This window comes from Leptonychotes weddellii, chromosome 3 (assembly GCF_054177405.1).
Source record: "Leptonychotes weddellii isolate Sample4059 chromosome 3, ASM5417740v2, whole genome shotgun sequence".
Taxonomy (NCBI): domain Eukaryota; kingdom Metazoa; phylum Chordata; class Mammalia; order Carnivora; family Phocidae; genus Leptonychotes; species Leptonychotes weddellii.
Genome location: NC_138371.1, coordinates 128,545,997 through 128,561,287, shown reverse-complemented (window position 1 = coordinate 128,561,287; position 15,291 = coordinate 128,545,997). Strand labels below are relative to the sequence as shown.

At 39.2% G+C, this 15,291-nt stretch overlaps 1 protein-coding gene across 1 annotated transcript in view; it reads right to left on the bottom strand.

The window, feature by feature from the left end:
- SUGT1 (SGT1 assembly cochaperone of MIS12 kinetochore complex) overlaps nt 1-10,647 on the bottom strand; it is a 38,917-nt gene extending 28,270 nt beyond the window's left edge. Inside the window, exons 1-5 of the mRNA XM_031036595.2 lie at nt 10,138-10,647; nt 9,988-10,045; nt 2,558-2,648; nt 1,804-1,873; nt 1,100-1,170 (exon numbers count right to left, since the gene is read on the bottom strand). Coding sequence (XP_030892455.1) covers nt 1,100-1,170; nt 1,804-1,873; nt 2,558-2,648; nt 9,988-10,045; nt 10,138-10,175 — 328 coding nt within the window. The 5' untranslated portion in view covers nt 10,176-10,647. The remainder of the gene's footprint in view (nt 1-1,099; nt 1,171-1,803; nt 1,874-2,557; nt 2,649-9,987; nt 10,046-10,137) is intronic.
- Nucleotides 10,648-15,291: the final 4,644 nt, after the last annotated feature.

Genomic DNA, 15,291 nt, shown 5'->3' with positions numbered 1-15,291 from the left:
CCAAAGGAAAAAAAGGTAATATTTTGAGTTGTAAATTTTTACCCTGTTAATAAGGGAACCCTAACAGTTTAACATAAATTTTCCTTAGAATTAAAAGACAAATTTGTTTTCAAATTAAAATATCCGTAAAAGCAATTTTACCAAAAAACAGACACCTTCATTTGAGGCGGACTCTGAAATAATCCTGAGATAAAAATCAATGGCAGTAAGATATTAATAAATGAAACAATTTAGGTGATGAACTTTCTATTGCTCTAAAAGAAATAAGGAATAGGGCTTAGAAATCTACAACATGGAATGATTTATGTCTCTTCCGGGTTTTCAAGTATGTGTCAAGGTACAGGATAATTGGACTCTTTAGAGTCTGCTAGAAGTGCAGATATGCTGGCTTGCTTACTAAATAGCCAAATTATTCATGTACCACTCACTACTCCTTCCTAATTTGTAGGTTCCAATTGCAAAGTTGGACCCACTGTCCTCTCTCAAGCAGGTATACAGCAGAAGAGCAAATATTCAAAGCAATACAAGAGTAAATTTTTAAAATAGAAAAACATACTCATGCAATACTTTAGAGCAGGGTTTCCCAACCTCAGCACTACTGCTATTTTGGACCAGCTACTTCTCTGTTGTGGGGGACAATTCTGTGCAATGTAGGATGTTTAGCAGTATCCCTGGCCTCTACTCACTAGGTATCCATAGCACATCCCCCATTCACCAGTCATGATAATCAAAAATCTCTTTAGACATTGCTAAATGTCCCTCAGGGAGCAGTATCATCTCCCACTGCTTAGGAACCACTGCTTTAGAGAACTGTGATAAAACTCTATCATTAGAGGGTGCCTGGGTGGCTCAGTCGTTAGGCGTCAGACCTTCGGCTCAGGTCATGATCCCGGGGTCCTGGGATCGAGCCCCAGACTGGGCTCCCTGCTCAGCGGGAAGCCTGTTTCTCCCTCTCCCACTCCCCCTGCCTGTGTTCCCTCTCTCACTGTGTTTCTCTCTGTCAAATAAATAAATAAAATCTTAAAAAAAAAAAAGATTGCTTTAAAAAAAAACACAGAAATAATGGATTAGTTTATTAACATACAATTCCAATACTTACTATCTAATTTCTGTCCTCCTATAAAAGTTTCTAAAGCAGCAGCATAGTTTTTTTCATGGTATTCACATATCCTGCATGAGTATATTAAAAACAAATACCACACACACATGAGATCATGCAAAAAGGATTTCTAAATTAAATATCCTAGTACTCTCTATTGGTAAAAAAATAATTTATTTTAAATATATGTTAATAAGCCCAGAGATTTTCTAATATACTGTAACATTAAATATAATTCTCATTAAAACCCAATTTTGGAACTCATTTCAAAAAGAATTTCTTGATTTAACTGTGCATACTTACTCCAAAATATAGTTATGCTAAGAAACCAAAGAAGTTTCTTAAGAATAAAATTACACTTATCAACAGAAACAAGCTGGGATGTAACGTACACAGATACAGGGCTTTCACAGCATTAAATGTAGCCTGTCCAGCCTGGTTAAATACCATAAATTCCAAACAATGAATGAAAAAGGGATTTGAAATCCATCAGTTTCTTCTTTTCCTTGTAATTACTTCAATATCACTATTTTAAAACACACTACAACAGAAGTATAAAATTATATTTAAAATTGAATCCTACCTCAGCTATAAAATGTATAAATACCGAATTTACTATTTACATAAAACTTAAAATTCATGCAATGAACTAAATACCTACTATCTATAGTCCAGACCCAATTAGAAGAGTAGTTATTGCATACCCTTTTCTCAGCATAGCAGTGGAATTATTTGGATTAAGTTCAAGAGATTTCTTTGCATCAGCAACAGCATCTACATACAAAAAAAAAAAAAAAGAGAAAGAAAGAAAGAAAAGGGGGAGGGTTTAGTCAGTAATTTATGGATCCTAACAAGTTACATACAAAATTTGAATCAGCCCTACATTTTTAAGCTTTCAAGTTAGTGCAATGGACAAATGCTTTTAAATTAGGAAAAATTAATCCAAGATAAAATCCAAAAAAAATCACTCTCATACCTTATTAGCCTAATATTTAGCTTTCTTTTTAAAGCTATTCAGTCAATGTATAAAGCTTTGTCACAAAGTTCATCTAATTTTCTCATTAACATCATTTATGTAATATGACTCAAGATATTTAGTTTTCCCTACCTAGATTCTCTACCCAGAATAATTTAAAAGTTACACAATATACAAAAATTACAAACAAGAGCATTTCATTTAGTCTGTAAAACAATAAATGTGATGCTATTTTTTGTTAGTATATCCAATAACTACAAACGAAATCTGTATAAATTCTCCACCCACTGAAGGAAGAAGAGACACCCAGAACATTTGTATGGGTGTTGCTCAACATATTTGTCATGTTTCAGCTACTTCACACCTTGTGTGAAAGACCAATTTAAAAATCTTCAAAGATAATATCTACTATATTTGATTCACTGTATCTTGGGTAAAATTTATAACTTATAAGAAATAATATATTTAGTAAGAAAAGTTACCACAGTAATTCCCAAGAAGAATGTGACAATAAGCTCTTTGACAATAATATTGAGCATCATCTGGTTTCTGTTCCAAAGCCTTAATCAGCTCCTACAAATACAAACATGTTGAATGTCAATAAATGTTTTTAAAAGCAACTGAATTCTAATTAAACATGATTTTTAATCAAATAACCTATTATCATAAGCTATTTGGAGGAAAGATAACAGAATAAGCTTGGAGCTTTCCTTTGCAAGAGGATCAATATCACCCCTTCTCCAGTCTCTCCCCCAAAATCCACAATCTAATGTAGTATCTTAGCACAGTTCCTGGCCTATGGTAGAAACTCTAAATGGTAATTACTATCACCTCATTTATTCTGAAGAATTTATATACATTGACCATCAAAGATTTTCTCCCTCTAATTTGGAGAAGACTCAAAGATTTGAGATGCCTAGAAAATATGAAACCGTCCAATAAAAACAAACAAAAAACCTGGAAGTTGAATCTAGAGCTCAGGAAGGTTAACAGAATCAATAAAGACACAATGAAGTTTATCTAGCCCTCCCCCATCGTCTGTCAATAGCAGACAACCCTAAGAAATTACCGCATTCCGTTGAAAGCCCAGATACAGTACCTCATAGATAGCTACCATCAATATGAGATTAAAACTTTGTCACCCTGCGCAGTCACAGTATGTAAGTGGTAGCTGGAACAGTAATGATGCAAGAAATGACAGTACGATCAGTGAGGCCAAGAATAAATGTAGGCAAATAGGAATGCTTTGATTCTCTACCTAGTGCTCACACATTCTAGGGATTTGGTAGTTTTCTTAAAAGGTAAAATTACTTCAGGGGCGCCTGGGTGGGTGGCTCAGATGGTTAAGCATCTGCCTTCGGCCCAGGGTCCTGGGATTGAGCCCCACACAGGGCTCCCTGCTAGGCGGGAAGCCTGCTTCTCCCTCTCCCTCTGCTGTTCCCCTTGCTTGTGCTCTCTTGCTCTAATAAATAAATAAAATCTTAAAAAAAAAAAGTAAAATTACTTCAATAACAACACGTCACTGATTTTGCTCTTAGCGTGATTCCCCAAAATCAAATTATACTATACTTGGTAATCATTTACCTAAAACGCAATATACCTAAAATCCAAACCACTTTTTACCTTCTTCACCTCTATCATCCTGATCCAAGCAATACTGAAAATCAGATCTTGTTTATGTCAATGGGCAAAAAACTCTCCAACGTCTTCGCAGCTGATGTCTTTGCAGCTGACTCCAAGCAAAAGCCCAAGTTCTTCCAGTGACCTTCAAGGCCCTCCCTGATACAACCCTCTGCTAGCTCTCTGACCTCATCTCTTACTACTCTTCCTCTTGCTCCTCTACTCTAGCCACAATGGCCTCCTTGCTGTTCTTCAAACACCTTAGGACTCTGTACCTGCTGCTCCCTCTCACCAGAAAGCTCTTCCCCACATGTGCTCAGAAGATCCATCCCATCACCTTAGTGACAAGACTGTCAAATCCAGGTCTGACTCCAAATCTGCTTTTTGAACACCAAACCACACTGCCTCTTGGTAACCTCTCTTTAATCCAAGTATCTTTCACACACCAATGACATTTGTATTAATATGTTTCCTAACATTTTGAAATTCCTAAGTTAAATGATACCATCTTGTACTTAAACTTTCAACAACTTTGAAAACCTCTGATAGCTTCTTACCTATCTACTCAAATACATCTTCAAACCAAATTTCTAGCCTCTCCTCAGCAAGAAAACAGGTATGAGTCAAAAAGCTACTATAAATTATACTAGGATCTGGTTCATCAATTTATAAGTATTTTTAAACATATATTATGTAACAAAGACAGGCCAGACACTGGGGGTACAAAGATAAATAAAATGGAATCAAGTAAAAACTGATTTTCAAACAACCAACTTACAAATGACCTTTAAAAACACAAACCAACTGTTGGTTAAGGAGAACCATTTATGTCACTCAGTTAAATAAACTAACCAATTCACTTATTGGGCTATTATTCCGAAAAGTTACCAAAAAAACAGAACACAAACTGAACACTATGACACACAAATATAAGTCATAAAACACAATAACCAGTTTATTTCGAATAAACAATATACAGTATAATAAAACCAGAAGAAGTGAAATTAAAACAATGATTTGGGTTGTATTAACGACATCAGACTTGTGGCATGTTTTGAGAGTTCTACTTTTTCTGTGACAACAGTTGCCCGATGCTAGAGCAAAGGGACTAGAGAGAGGTATCTCAAAGGCAAGGACTTCAGTGCCAACATTTGAATCAAAGGGGCAAAAGGCCATTATTTAATGCAGACTCACATAAAATGAGTTAGTTTATAGTCAAGCAACTTACAGTTCTCAAAAATAAAGAAACTCAATGAACTATGAAATATAATTACATTGAAATCTTTACCAAGATAATGGTGAAGAAAGTACCTTGATAATCCAAATCGGGGAAAAACTCCTTTTTAATGCACTGAAATTGTTTCAAACTTAGATCTCAGAAAATGAATTTCCAAATCTTTAAAGTTTTAGGATTTTTAAAAATGCTAGTCAACAAGTTAACCTGTTGTTAAGGTTAAAAGCAAAAGCGAACTGCTCAGACTGATCTAACTGCTGAAGGCATGTAGCTCTGGGTATCTCAGTTTGATTCCACTTCACATTTTCTTCTAGCCACAGCTAATTCCCAATCACAGATAATAAACAAGAGTACCAACCCCTCTCCCTTCCTAAACTACCTAGCACTGCTAAAGCTTGTTTGGAGCGCAGCCACTCGTATACCCTTACCATGTAAACCATGCAGAACAGGTAACACTGCATTTATGCTAACTCTCTCTGTTCTCAATGCTCTGAACAAAGCTATCAATGGTCAGCTACTTCAAAGTCAGCTATCAAACCTTTAATTATATTATACATCCCTAGACCTACCCCCTCCTCTAGAGGAAGACCTGATGCCTTGAACCCAGAGACTTGTCACTTCTCAACTATATAACCCTGAGCAAGTGAACCTCTTTGGTCTCAGCTTCCTTGTGAGTAAAATACAAATACCCACCTCAGTTGTTATAAGAATTATGGTAGGAGTCATTTCACATAACACATCTGAGTGCCTACCACATCGCAGGCACTACACGGAGAATGTGGTAAAAAAGACACACAAAACCCCTGCCACCTTGTTAGCTTACAATGGGGCTCAATTTAGATAGGGTGGTCCAAGAAAGTAAGTTTCTCCTAGGTGACATGTCAGCTGAAATCTCAAATGATGAGCATCTCCAAGCAAAATGAGATAGTACAAGAGAGTACATTTTAAGCAAAAGGAATTGCAAGTCCATAGGCCCTCCACAAGGACTGAGCTTGATACATTTCAAGTGACATTAAAAAAAAAAAAGACAGCGCTGGGGCACCTGGGTAGCTTAGCTGGTTAGGCCTCTGCCTTCAGCTCAGGTCATGATCCTGGGGTCCTGGGATCAAGTCCTGGATCAGACTCTGCTCAGCGGGTAGTCTGCTTCTCCCTCTGCCCCTCACCCTGTTTGTGCTCGCGCGCGCACTCTTCTGTCTCAAATAAATAAATAAGATCTTAAAAAAAAAAAAGTGTGGCTAGAACCTAGAGAGCAAAGAAGCTGCAAGATGCCTACCCTCAAGGGCCTCATCTTGTACCTTACATTACTTATCTTCATTACAGCCCTTTCAAATAGGTCCTACTTAGTCTCACTTCACAGATAGGAAATCTGATCCCGAGTGACATCAGGAATTTTCCTGAGGTTACAGAGTTATTATGAAACGACGGGACCCAAGCCCTCTGATTCCAGAGCCTGAGGGGTTTTTGTTTTTTTTTTTTTAAGTAAACTCTACCCTCAACATGGGGCTCAAACTCACAACCCCAAGATCAAGAGTTTCATGTTCTACCGAATGAGCCAGCCAGGTACCCCCAGAGCCTATGCTCTTAACCACTATTCATACTGGGCCTCAAAAGATTCTCGTAATTCACACGTCTTCTCTACCTAGTGAAATGAGACATCCTCTGTAAGGTTTTTCTGACTACCCTGGTTAGCCTCTACTCTGCTGTGTTCTTAGTGTACTTCATACACCACTCCATTAGAATATTTACCTTATATTTTAATAATCTGTTGACTTGTCTGTCTCTCCACTAGACTGCAAACTTCCTCAATGCAGTCTTTTCATCTTTAGATCCCTGGCTCTCAGTACAAAATTCACCACTAATATGTACTATTATATGCTAAATGAATGAAAAATGTGCATCAGCTTGATACAAACATTTCCCCTTTAATCCTAACTGGATGGTCTTGTAACATTTTAAGTGATGTATCATCAAGTGTCCTCAATTTCAAAATGACTAGTTGACTCTTGAACAATGACGTTGTGTTAGGGGCACTGACCCTCCCAGTCAAAAACCCAATCCAAGGGGTGCCTGGGTGGCTCAGTCGTTAAGCGTCTGCCTTCGGCTCGGGTCATGATCTCAGGGTCCTGGGATCGAGCCCCGCATCGGGCTCCCTGCTCGGCGGGAAGCCTGCTTCTCCCTCTCCCACTCCCCCTGCTTGTGTTCCCTCTCTCGCTGTGCCTCTCTCTGTCAAATAAATAAATAAAATCTTTAAAAAAAAAAAAAACCCAATCCAAGTGTAACTTTTGACTCCCCAGAAACTTAACAGCCTTCTATTGACCGGAAGCCTTACCGATAACATAAACAGTCAACTAGAACATATTTTGTATGCTATAGGTATAGGTATTAGGTAGGTATAGGTAGGCTATATTCTTACAATAAAGCTAGAGAAAAAAAATTAGGAATTCGTAAGAAAAACACATTTACAGTACTGCACATATTAGAAAATGTCCATATGTTAAGTGGGCCAATGCAGTTCAAACCCAGGTTGTTCAAGGGTCAACTGTGAGGTCACTTCTAGCTTTAAAAGGGGGGGACCAGTCAGTTAAGTATCCAACTCTTGATTTTGGCTCAGATCATGATCCTGGGGGTCGCAGGATCTAGCCCCACATCAAGCTCCGTGCTGAGCATGGAGCCTACTTAAGATTCTCCCTCTCCCCTCCACTCTCTGTTTCTCTCAAATAAGTAAATAATTAATTAAAAATAAAAAAACACTGTCTCTTAACATAGCTGGTTCTTATCATGATCATTATCCCCACTCCCAGTTTCTGATTCAAGTAGGTGGTGGGTCCTGAGAATTTGCATTTCTAACAAGTTCTCAGGCGATGCTGCTGCAGCTGGTCTCAGGAGGATACTTTTGAGAATTACTTTTCTACAGCACTAGACTAAGAGTCTGGAAACTTGTGTCCTGAGGGTCCCATTCTGCCTCTAATTGGCTATATACACCTCTATGACAGATCATCTCGATTTCTTTCGGTCTCAGTTTTCTTCTGTAAAATGGAAGGGTAAGTACTACACCATATGAGCTGTAAGGGCTTCGAATAATCTCAGATGGAGTCCAACAATTTGCATTTCTAGTAAATTCCCAGGTGGCGCTGATGCTGCTGGTTCAAAAGCCACACTTTAAGAATCAAGGTATTAAAGCTAATCACATGCCTATTCTATGCAATTTCATTCCTAGGTATGTACACCCCCCAAAAAAGGAGTTCGTGTGTTCACCAAAATACCCACACAAAAAAATTCACAGTGGCTTTATTCATACTAGCTAATAACTGGAGACAAGCCAAAGTCCATTGTTAGAACTGTGCTCTATTTTTATACAATGAAATACTACACATCAATGAAAAAATACCACTTCACACAACATGGACATATCTCACATGAGAGTACCAAACTCAACTGGGTAACTAGTGCATTATTCTGTTTATAGGAAATACAAGAACAAGCAAAACTGATGCTGACAGAGATACGAATGGGAGTTACCCGGAGGGTAAGCGGAATTATTGGCTGAGCAGCAGCATGAGGGAATTGTGAGGATGAAAGTGTTCTCTATCTTGATCTGGGGGCTATACATATATAAAACTACAACTTCAGTAGTTGCAGACTTAAGATTTATAATATAGCATACATCAAAGGGATGGAAAGGGACAACAAAATTCATTACAATAATTTCCTTTAAAAGCAACTCATATAAACTGGATTTCCAAAAGTGGCACTGGGGCTAAGAGGACCATAACAAATGTAGATTCTGAAATTAATAGCTGTCTAGATGACATAATGAATTGTGAAGAAAGATGCTCAGTGCCTCCTGTAATACTATTCTAATACTGATCCCAGAAGCCTCATTAGGAAACATCATAGCACAAATGACCAACCAACCGTTTTATTTGAGGGCCTTCATATCTAGATCCAAAAAAACATACTCCAACTTAAAAAGCCCTATAGGACCTAGCCCCTGGTTTCCTTCCCACCTCCTCATCACTTATTCCTCCATCATCCCACTCTAGTTAAATAGGCCTTTTTGCTGCTCCCTGTACAAGCCAACCTCATTCCTACCTCAGGATCTTTGCAATGGCTCTTTTCCTGCCCAGAATGTTCTTTCCACAGAGCTCGCTCCCTCAGGTCTCTCCTCAAGTATCACTCCTTCAGAGAGACTCTACTACCCACGTGGCAAATTTCTTTTAAGGTCCTAGCTAGCAAAAAACTTCTCTTGCCTCAAATTGCTAACCTTACCTATATTACATTATAACAACCCAACAGGGTTTGGTTTCCTTCTTCCCTCCTGCTTCAAAGCAAAAAACCCCTGCTTAAATTTTGCAACCAACTGCATCATGTATCCTTAGCTTGGGCTCTCTTTATTATTTTAAATTATTTAATTCTTGCTCTTTTGACTTTTCTTTTCGGCTTTGTAGTCTTTCACTTCACACAAAGGGCCTTGTAAGTCAGTTAAATACATAAACAAGACTTTACTCCATAGCAATCAGTGTCTTACATAAAGCAACTGCAAATAGTTTTGATAAATAAATGAATGAATAATGAACAGTAACAGGACTTCTGAAAATATTCAAAGACATACGGGAAAAGGTTTTTGTTTCAGTAGTCTGCACTTAGCACAACATCTGGTATGTAAGAATGGCAAAAACCGAATTAATTAACAAACATCATCAAGCCTAGATTTCACTTTTTCTTCTAGTCACACACACTATTAAAAAAAAAAAAATTCCTTCCGGGCCAACTATGAATGTCAACTACACCCCCCAGAATAGATAAAGTACTCCCAAGGAGCTAAAAGGATGCAGTAACGGTCTAGGAGTGGGAGGGGGCAAGAACACGGGTTTGGAGTAACTGGGCCACTGTGGAACCAAGGAGAGACGGAGGCTGTCAGTACTAGGGCCGATACATCATAAAAACAGCAACCCCGGTCCCAGGAAGGCAGAGCTGGGAAGAGTCGGGGTCCGTTGGGACCCGTCGTGGCCGCGTTCCCCCAAGAAAAGTGGAGGAAGCTGAGATTGGTTCTCTCACCTCTAACGCCGCCTGGGGGTCCTCCTCGATCAGAGCATCTGAGAAGCTCCGGAAAAACCTGCCAGGGAAAACAACGACATGCTCACTAACCAAGTGGGGGGTAGGTGCGAGGGGGAGATAAAAATAAATAGCAAGAATGAAAACACGCACTGCTGGGCTCTTGCAGGTTCTGCTGCAGCTGCCGCCATCCCTAAAAATCGCTGTTGCCGTTAGAGCAGCTTCCTCCGAGGTTATGAGCTACACCGCCGCCGCCCAACGGGGAAACTTCTGGAGAAGCACCAACCGAGCTTCCGTCCTAAGTAGCCAACGAGCAGCCACGCAGCGTGTCGCGGGGCGGGGGAGGGGAGACGAAAAGCGTGCGCAGGGCCGGCTGGGACCGTGGAGGACTGAGTCTCCCGGCCGGCCCCAGTCCCGTGACCGGCGCTCTCAGTCCCCGCCCCTCGCAGCCATGGTTACGGAGGCGTCGGCTATTCACGCTTGCCCCTGTCTTCCACTACGCCTCCGCACCCCAATAGAACCTTCAGCGGTAGTAGCTCCAAAGCACTTTTGTAGCATACTGTTATTCCATAGGAACATGGGGCGTTTGGGAGAGTTTGGACGTCTATTAATAACAAGGCACGTCGGGCTCCATTTTCATCACCGTTCACCACAGTTCTCATCATGGCTACCGGAGGCAGCCAAGCCTTTCGAGACCCGTGACGTCATTCGCCTATACGTGTTCTTTTCCGGAAGCATAGTTCCGGCTTGCGCGTAGATCCCGTGATCTATGCGCCGGGAATCCTAACGGACAAGGACTCGCCGGAAATGGTTCTGCCTTTGCAGATGCTAGAGTGGAAGAAGCCCTTTGGTTCCGGTGCGGTTGTACTAGTCCATTACCCACAACTCCGCAGCCCCACGCTTTTTTCGTATTTGGCTTCTCCGATTGAGAAGAAAACCTGTTACATCCGAAGGCACGGAAGGGAGGAAGGTGGCCCGAGGTTGTGTCAGTACTGTTTTACTTTTCCAACGTAGTCGGTCCTATTCTCCCTCACCGCCCTTTGACATATGAAGATCAGATAGAAGCTTCCAGCAAGTTCCATGGAGGAGGGAGTGGGAGTGAGTTTCTCAGTCAGTAGAGATTAACAAGTAAATGGACTTGAGTGTCTGCTGCATCCAAAATCTAAACTACCTGGGATTCAAAGTTGTTAATATGCCCTCCAGAAATTTAAACTAATTGTTTTGCATGCTGAAGTGAAAGGGGAATGACCCTATATAAGGAATAAGGACGGATTCCTCAAAGGTTTGATACCTGAGCCTCAGCTTCAAAAACTAAATTAGTGAATGAAGGAAATGAAAAACACAATTTGGATAGCCTAGGACGTGTATTAGGAAAACAATAATGTTAGTTCTAAAATTGGTGGAGCCAGAATTCAAGTTAGACGCTCACTGGAGAGGTAGGTGAAATGCCAGGTCATAAAGGGCTAGCCTGTGGTCTTCGGAGAAGCTTGGTTGTGATTCTCGTACCGGTGCTAGCCCATTACAGAATTTCTAATTTAAAAAGGCGGTAACAGTCAAATTTGCATTTTTGAAAGTATATTACTGTGTCGGTGCTATGGAACAATGATTAAAGGGAAAAGAGCAGTTGTTGGGAGACTGTGTTGGGAGAGTGTTACAAGCCAAAGTGACTCTTAAGTAGGTCAGTGATTGTAGGGATGGACAGAAAGTTAACAGAAATATGTGAGGTAAAACTCGCTGGGTTTGCTGATCTTTCATGTTCAGTGGTTTTTGTGTCCTGTTAATAAGGCTTCATCAGCTCCAAGGCCATGAAGATATTCTTTGTGTTTTCTTCTAGATGCTTTATTAATTTAACTTTGACATCTAGGTCTAGGATTTATCTCAATTTTTTGTGAAAGGGATCAAGGTTCATTTCCTCCCATATGGATATCCAGTTGACCCAGCCCTATTTATTAAAAAGACTATCGTTTGTCATTTCCCCCGTCATATTTTTCCGGCACCTTTGTTGTAAAGTGGATGACCATATATAGGTGGGCCTGTTTCCAGGTTCTCATTCCATTGGTCTGTTTGTCTAACCTTGTACTAGTACCACACTGTCATAATTAATGTAGCTTTATAATAAGCCTTGAAGTCCTAGAACTGTTCAAGGTTGCCTTAGCTATTCTGAGTCCTTTGTAATTTCCATTATTTTAGGCATCTTATAAAATTTATTTCCATTAATTTATAAATTTTAGAATAAGCTTGTCAACTTACAAAAAAAAAGCTCTGCTGGGGCTCCTGGGTGGCTCAGTTGGTTAAGTGACTGCCTTCGGCTCAGGTCATGATCCTGGAGTCCCAGGATTGAGTCCCGCATCGGGCTCCCTGCTCAGCGGGGAGTCTGCTTCTCCCTCTGACCCTCTTCCCTCTCATGCTCTCTCTCATTCTCTCTCTCAAATAAATAAAATCTTTAAAAAAAAAAAAAAACTCTGCTGGAATTTTATTTGGACTTTATTGGCTCTATGGATCTGTTTGGGGAAAACTGGCATCTTAATATTGAGTTCTCCAACCCATAAGTATCATTCATACACCTTCCATTTATTTAAATTGTCTTTAATTTCCTTCAGCAGTGTTGTGTAGTGGTTTCACATATCTTTCATTAGACTTATACTTGGGTATTTGGCTTTTTAGTACTATTTTAAATAACATTTAAAAAGTCTTATATTCTACTACTTTGTTGCTGATACATAGAAACTATTGATTTCTACATATTGACCTCATATTCAGCTTTCTTACCAAGTTCTCTTATTTCTAATACCTCATAGTTTCTTTTAGAATTTCTATGATTACAATTTTGTCATCTGTTAATAAAGATGGTTTAATGTCCTGTGCAATGATTATACCTTTTATTTCTTTTTCTTGGTCTTTTTCTGGCTGGTATGTCTCATTTAGTGTTGACTAGAATAGTGATAATGGGCTTCTTAGCTATAACATCAGAGGGGAGAGCATTCAATAGCAAAAGCTTTTTTTGCCTTTATTGAAATGTTCATATCTATTTTTTCTTTAATACGTTAAGTCAGTTACTTTGGTTGATCTTCAAATGTTATTTAAATGGCCAATATGCATATGAAAAGAAGTTCTACATCAATAGCTATATTAGGGACATTAAAATCATGCTTCAGTCCTAAACATTCACCAGAATTGTTTAAAAGGAATTCCAATACCAAGCCTTGGCAAAGTGGAGCACCTATAACTTAATGTATATTGCTAGTAGGAGTATAAATTGGTGGAATTACCTTAGAAAACTTTCTAAGATTTTTTTTTTAAGTAATCTCTACAGCCAAAGTGGGGCTTGAACTTAAAACCCGAAGATCAAGAGTCGCATGCTTCACTGACTGAGCCAGCCAGGCACCCCTAGAAAATTTTTTGACCGTATCTACTAAAGCTAGTCCCACATATACCCTATTATCCAATAATTCTACCATTGGGCATATCCCCAAGAGAAAAGAGTACTTATGTTTGTGTACAAGAATATTGATTACAGCATTATTCACAGTAGGAAAAACTGGAAATGTCCTTTGATAGGAGGAAAAAACTATAGAGCAATGATTTAAGAATGAACTACCAATACACACAACAATATGTATGAACCTCACATACATAATGTTGAGTTAAAGAAGCCAGACAAGGTACATCCTGATCGGTTCCATTTATATGAAGATAAAGACTATTTTGAGGGATACCAGAAAGTGATCTAGTTGGGAAGAGCTGTGAGGGAAACTTCTTGGATGCAGGAAATGTCACACATCTTGATTTAGGTGGCAGTTACATCAATATATTCAGATGCAAAATTTTATTGAGTCATACACATAAGATTTGTGCCTTTCATGCCTCAATAAATAGGGAAAGATTTAAAACAAAATCAACAAACAATTTGAAATTTATGACATTTACAATTGCATCAAAAATATTAAATACTAAAAAATAAATCTGACAAAGAATGTGCAAAAAGTATATATTGAGAATTATGAAACTTTGCTGAGAGAAATTAACACTTAAACAAATGGTGAGGCATCTATGGAGACTCAATATTGTTAAAATGTCGGTTCTTCCAAAGTTGATCTATAGATTCAACATGATCCCAATCAAAACCCCAAAGGCTTTTTCTGTTTCAGAAGTTGACATACTGAGTCTGCAAATTCAAATGGAAATGCAAAGTTAGAATAGTCAAATCAACTTTGAAAAATAAATTTGGAGAGCTAACACTACCTGATTTCAGCACATCAACCTTGTGTACTGGCACAAAGATAGACAAATTGATAGAACAGAATAGAGTCCATAAATACACCTGTACATACATAGACAACTAATTTTCAACAAAGGTCCAAAGGTAATTCAGGGTAGATAGTTGAAAGGATAGTTGGGGTGCCCGGGTGGCTCAGTCCATTAAGTGTCTGCCTTGGGCTTAGGTCATAATCCTGGGGTCCTGGGATGGAGCCCAGCGTCAGCCTCCCTGCACACTGGGGACTCTGCTGCTCCCTCTCCCTCTGCTCCTCCCTCCACTCGTGCTTGCGTATGTGTGTGCTCTCTCTCTAATAAATAAATCAATCTTAAAAAAAAATTAATTCAAAATGGATCATGGACCTGAATGTAAAACTTCAAAGTTTAAAATTTCTAGGGATGCCTCGGTGGCTCAGTCAGTTGAGCATCCAACTCTCGGTTTCTGCTCAGGTCATGGATCTTGGGGTTGTGAACTCAAGCCCTGTGCCAGGCTCTGCACTCAGCAGGGAGTCTGCTTGTGATTCTCTCCCTCTTCCTCTGCCCCTACCCCCACTCACGTGTGCACTCTCTAAAATCCTAAAAAAAAAAAAAAAAAAACTTTAAAACTCTAGAAGGAAGAAAATCTTAGTGACCGTGGATTAGGCAAAGATTTCTTAGATGTGACACTAAAAGCATGTTCCTTAAGAGGAAATTGATAAATTGGACTTTACCAAAATTAAAAGGTTTCTGCACTTTAAAAATAGTTGGGAATCATATAGCTGATAAAGAGCTTGCATCCAGAATATATAAAGAGTTCTCAAAACCCAGTAATAAAAAAACAACAGAATTTTTAACAGGCAAAAAATTTTAACAATCATTTCATCAAAGAAGATATGTGGATGTCACATAAACACATCAAAAGATGTTCAGAATCAGTGTCCTTAGAGAGATGTAAATTAAACCACAATGAGATACCACAACACATTAAAATGGCTAAAATGTTAGGGGCACCTGGGTGGCTCAGTTGGTTAAGGGTCTGCTTTTGGCTGTGGTCATGATTCCAGGTTCCTGGGA